This window comes from Zea mays, chromosome 10 (genome assembly GCF_902167145.1).
Source record: "Zea mays cultivar B73 chromosome 10, Zm-B73-REFERENCE-NAM-5.0, whole genome shotgun sequence".
Classification (NCBI taxonomy): Eukaryota; Viridiplantae; Streptophyta; class Magnoliopsida; order Poales; family Poaceae; genus Zea; species Zea mays.
The window spans coordinates 123489502-123495677 of NC_050105.1; the positions used below are offsets into that span (position 1 = coordinate 123489502).

A 6176-nucleotide genomic window follows, 5' to 3' on the forward strand; every position below is an offset into this window, starting at 1 on the left:
TCATTCTCTCTTTGTCTCTCTCCATTTGCCACTAAGCACTGCAATAGATCACAACAATGTCCAATCCAGCCCACGTACGTGGCACACATGGAAACCAGCGAAGAACACCACAAAAATGCATGCAGCATGCTCTACCGGTTCTCGCAAAGTGGCAGCATTCGTGTGGTGTGACTCACCCACCTAAGCATCCTCACTCATCACCCAAAACTGCAGGGGGCACACGTGTCGTCACACAGCTCACGCATTTTCTCGTAGTCCTCGCCCTCCCCAATGAATCATCTACAAATAGCGGAACCGAGGACGTATGCTCTCGACGGCTCGACCGCACTGCCAGAGCAGCGCAAAGCCAGGGTAGGGCAACACAATGTCGAGCGTCATGACGGCCGCGAAAGGGGACGATGTGGTCGTGCACGACTTCGCCCCGCTACTCCTTGTATACAAGAGCGGGCGCCTAGAACGCCCACTGGCCATGCCGACGGTCTCGTCCGGCCGCGATGCCGACACGGGCGTCGTGTCCAAGGATGTGACCCTCTCGCCGCACTCCTTATCGGTGCGCCTGTACCTCCCGCCCGCCGCTACCACAGCGCCCGAAAGGAGGCTCCCCGTGGTCGTGTACTTCCACGGCGGTGGCTTCGTCGTCGGGTCGGCCAGGTCCGCTGTGTACCACCGCTGCCTGAACGACCTCGCCGCCGCTTGCCCCGCCGTGGCCGTTTCCGTCGACTACCGCCTTGCACCGGAGCATCCGGTGCCTGCCGCGTACGAGGACTCCCTGGCGGCCCTCAAGTGGGCGTTGGCGCCATCGTCCGCGACCGACCCATGGCTCGCGGCGCACGGCGACCCCGCGCGCGTGTTCCTTGCCGGCGACAGCGCGGGGGGCAACATCTGCCACCACCTTGCCATGCACCCAGACATCCGGGACGCTGGCCTCAGGGGCGTCGTGCTCATCCACCCCTGGTTCTGGGGCAGGGACCCCATCCCTGGGGAGCCACCGCTGAACCCCGCCTCAAAGCAGCAGAAGGGCCTATGGGAGTTCGTGTGCCCCGAGGCGGTGGACGGCGCGGACGACCCCAGGATGAACCCGACAGCGCCGAGCGCCCCGGGGTTGGACAACCTGGCGTGCCAGAAGGTGATGGTGTGCGTGGCCGAGGGGGACGTCCTTCGATGGCGCGGGAAGCTGTACGCAGAGGCGGTGGCGCGGGCGAGGGGCACCGAAAAGGACGTGGAGCTATTCGAATCCGAAGGGGTCGGGCATGTGTTCTACCTGCTGGAGCCCGTGCAGGAGAAGGCCAAGGAGCTATTGGACAAGATCGCGACGTTTGTCAGGACGGAATGAGGAGGGATGCATTGGTGGTGGTGGTCCGGTGGACACTGTCACACTGGACATCATGTATCGTTAACGTACTACTACTACTACATACTCCATTCGTTCTTTTTTATTTGTCGTTGTTTAGTTTAAAAATTAATAAGTATGCGACAAATATTCGAGAACGGATGTAGTACATGGTAAATGCGAGCACGTATGTAATTGTACATACGTACGCGGTACGCGGATAGGATAAACAAAATGCACATATGATAGAAGGGCATGGAAAAAATAAAATACAGTTTAATTGGTATGGATAAAAATGGAACACAAAAGATATCTCAAAACCTAAGGATTTTACCAATTTGATCGGTGTGGAGATACAATATAAGAAATGGAACACATAAGCCAAAAATAACCTCTTAATGATCTCTTGCGAGGATGTGTTCAATGTAGTGTGAAACCATAAAGACGCCCAAGCACTATGGTCAGATATATGTGCACTTTGAGAGGACAAAAAAATGAGTGAAAGGAACACTATCATTTATTCATAAATATTTTAAATTTATTTAAAATGCTTTCTCATGAAAATGCTAACAACATGTACTATAGTTTGGACATTTTTATAAAAGAATTCAATAGGTTGAGACTCACATAGTTGACACAATCGAATGTTGTGAGAAAAATATTAAATTGCCTCTCCATTGTCAAATATGGTATATTGTCGCCATGCTCTACCAAATTTATCTCTCGGCCACCATTCTAACTCAAATTTTGGTGAAGATCAATGCACATGAGACGTACATGCACATCAATACTCAAGATGCTCCTATTCAAACAATAAGAAGAACTTGGCTCTCAAGGCCAACCATGATAAGATGGGTAAAACAAAAATCAAAGAAGCTCCGAAGAGCTCAAATGATGATGTAGTTAAAGATGTGAAGCTAGCACTCATGGTGAAGAAAACAACTCTGATGCTAAAGTAGCTTAACAAAGAAGACATTAAATTTGATTTAAGAAAGAACAAATTCTTCACTGGTGTAAAACTAAGTCCTTTGCTTGCAAAGAGTATTGCTTTCAAAGAATATGGAATTGACAAATCAATACAACTAATAAGTTTATGGAGAATGAAGCAAGAGGGCTTAGATAAGAAGAGTAATAACACAAGTTCCTTCTTGTGAGGCGTGATTCTCTAAATGAGAATTTAACTTGAAGCAACACAAAATAATATTAGCAAGGAATAGTGCAAGAGAACTTCGAGAGGAAGAAAATAAACAAATCACAAGCAATAAACACAAGAGACACGGGTGATTTGTTTTACCGAGGTTCGGTTCTCCAAGAACCTAATCCCCGTTAAGGAGTCCACTAAGGACGAGTCTTTTTCAACCCTTTCCCTCTCTCCACCGATCACCAAGACCAGCGAGTGCTTCTTCTTCTTTGTCAACAAGAGACCGAATTCGTCGCAAGGCCAACCACAAAGATAAGGGGCTCTTGCTAGCTTTACAATGAATGGGAGTCAAAACTCCACGCTCAAATGATCACAAGATGTAGCACACACTTTCTCTCAATGAATCTCACAAGGCACTAGTGCTAAACTCACACGAGTAGCTCTCTTTTGCTTGATCTCTCTTTTGTGGCACTTGTATTGCTTGTGGTGGTCTAAATCTTGTGTATGAGATAGATCAATGAATGGAGGTGGTTGGGAGGGCTTGTATATGTCAACTATATGACTTGGAATGTTACTTGGGCTCCCACACCTTGAAGTGGTCGGTTGGGGTGGTATTTATAGCCACCAACCAAATTGTAGTCGTTGGGGGAAGGCTGCTGGCGATGGGCGCACCGGACAGTCCGGTGCGCCACCGGACACTGTCCGGTGAGCCTCCACGTCAGCCGTCCATTAGGGTTAGGAGCTGGTTGACCGTCGGAGGCTTTTGTCCTCATGTGGCACCGGACAATCCAGTGCCGCACCGGATAGGTACTGTTCACTGTCCGATGCGCCTCTGACTCTACGCTCTAACTCTATCGCGCACTGTTCCTCGCGTCAGGTACTTTTGCAGTCGACCGTTGCGCGAAGTATCCGTTGCTCCGGTGGCACACCGGATAGTCCGGTGATTTTTAGCGGAGTGCGCCTGCTGAAACTCGAGAGTGGCTTGTTGGACTCTGTACGGTCCTGGTGCACCGGACACTGTGTGGTGGCACACCAAACAGTCCGGTGCGCCAGACCAGAGCACACTCGGTTTCTTTGCTCCTTTGAGTTTGAACCCTAACTTTGATCTTTTATTGGTTTGTGTTGAACCTTTATGCACCTGTAGAATATATAATCTAGAGCAAACTAGTTAGTCCAATTATTTGTGTTGGGCATTCAACCACCAAAATTATTTATAGGAAAAGGTTAAACTCTATTTCCCTTTCGATCTCCTCCTTTTTGGTGATTGATGCCAACACAAACCAAAGCAAATATATAAGTGCAGAATTGAACTAGTTTGCATAAGGTAAGTGCACAGGTTACTTAGAATTAAACCAATTTATACTTTCACTAGATATGCATGGATTGCTTTCTTTCTTTTAACATTTTGGACCATATTTGCACCACTTGTTTTGTTTTTGCAAATTCTTTTGGAAAAATCTTTTCAAAGTCTTTTTGCAAATAGTCAAAGGTATATGAATAAGATTTTGAGAAGCATTTTCAAGATTTGAAATTCCCCCCTGAAAGGGAAATGTGCCCTTGGGCCATTTCTAAGTATTTTGGTGATTGAGTGCCAACGCAAGTGCTTTTGTGTTGATCTATGCAATGTGGTGGACAAAGTGCAAATCATGTCAAAAGGTATGTTTCTAGACTTAGTACATTGTTTTATGGACTAATGTATTGTGTCTAAGTGCTGGAAACAGGAAAGATTGAATTGGAAATGAGATGGCTCTGTTCAGCCAAAGTCAGCTCAGTCTGGGTGCACCGGATTGTCCGGTGGTGCACCGGACAGTGTCCGGTGGTGCACCGGACAGTGTCTGGTGCGCCAGACTGGCTCTGGTGAACTTGCTGTTCTCGGGAGTCGACGGCGGTGTACGGCTATAATTCACCGGACTGTCCGGTGAGCCAACGGTCGACCGGGCCAACGGTCGGCCGCGCGATCTGCGCGGGACACGTGGCCGAGCCAACGGCTAGAAGGAGGCACCGGACTGTCCGGTGTGCACTGGACAGTGTCCGGTGCGCCAACGGCTCTCAAACTCCAACGGTCGGCTTCGCCAAATAAGGAAGGATATTCGCACCGGACAGTGTCCGGTGCGTCAGGCGACAGAAGGCAAGATCAGCCTTCCTGGAATGCTCTCAATGGATCCTAACTGCCTTGGGGCTATAAAAGGGGACCCCTAGGCGCATGGAGGAGTACACCAAGCATTCTTTGAGCACTCTTGATCACTCACACTCCATTCTTGCGCACTTGTTCGACATTCTAGTGGTTTGAGCTCCGTTCTAGTGTGCTAGTCTTTTGAGCTTAAGTCTGGGTCTTGTGTGTGCATATTTGCTGTGATCTTTGTGTCTTGTGTGAGTTGCTAATCCCTCCCTTACTCCGTGCTTCTTTGTGAACATCTTTGTAAGGGTGAGAGGCTCCAAGTTGTGGAGATTCCTCGCGAACTGGATTAAGAAAAGCAAAGCAAAACATCGTGGTATTCAAGTGGGTCTTTGGACCGCTTGAGAGGGGTTGATTGCAACCCTCGTCCATTGGGACGCCTCAACGTGGAGTAGGCAAGTGTTGGTCTTGGCCGAACCACGGGATAACCACCGTGCCATCTCTGTGATTGATATCTTTGTGGTTATTGTGTTTTTGTTGAGACTCCTCTCTAGCCACTTGGCGATTATTGTGCTAACACTTAACCAAGTTTTTGTGGCTTAAGTTTCAAGTTTTACAGGATCACCTATTCACCCCCCTCTAGGTGCTCTCAATTGGTATCAGAGCCGTTCTCTTCACGAAGGGACTAATCGCCCGAAGAGATGGATCCTAAGGGGAAGGGAATCGTGATCAACGATAAGGAGAAGGAGTCCTTCGTCAACGAGCCGAAGGATGACAAGCCTACCGACTCGGGCTCGGGCCACAGACGCAAGGATGGGAAGAAGAAGAAGACGAGACGCATCAAGGAGATCTTCTACTACGACGACAACGATGAGTCCACTTCTTCCCAAAAGGACAACGACGACAACGACTATGACAAACGAAAGACGGTTAACTCAAACTTTTCTTTTGATTATTCGCGTATCCCGCATAGCTCAAATGCACATTTGCTTTCCATCCCTCTTAGCAAACCTCCACACTTTGATGGGGAGGACTACGAATTTTGGAGTCACAAAATGCGTAGTCACTTGTTCTCTCTCCATCCAAGCATATGGGAGATTGTTGAGAATGGAATGAAATTTGATAGCTCGGATAGTCCTATATTTATTAATGAACAGATTCATAAGAATGCACAAGCTACTACTGTGTTGTTAGCCTCTTTGTGCAGGGACGAGTACCATAAGGTGAGCGGCTTGGACAATGCCAAACATATCTGGGACACCCTCAAGATTTCTCATGAGGGGAACGACGTCACCTTACTCACAAAGATAGAGTTGGTGGAGGGCGAGCTTGGAAGATTCAACCGGCTCAAGACCCTTATCAACAAAATAAGGAGCTACGGAAGCACGCGATGGACGGACCACGACGTCGTCCGCCTAATGCTAAGGTCCTTTACTGTACTTGATCCACATTTGGTGAACAATATTTGTGAAAATCCTAGGTACACCAAGATGCCGCCCGAAGAAGTTCTTGGGAAATTTGTAAGCGGGCGAATGATGATCAAGGAGGCGAGATATGTCGACGACGCATTGAATGGTCCAATCCATGAG

At 48.4% G+C, this 6176-nt stretch overlaps 1 protein-coding gene across 1 annotated transcript; it reads left to right on the forward strand.

The window, feature by feature from the left end:
* The first annotated feature begins 329 nt into the window (after positions 1 to 329).
* Positions 330 to 1665, forward strand: LOC100274486 (putative carboxylesterase 2). The gene has a single exon (NM_001148845.1). The coding sequence runs from the start codon at positions 365 to 367 to the stop codon at positions 1331 to 1333; it is 969 nt and encodes a 322-aa protein (NP_001142317.1). The 5' UTR covers positions 330 to 364; the 3' UTR covers positions 1334 to 1665.
* Positions 1666 to 6176: the final 4511 nt, after the last annotated feature.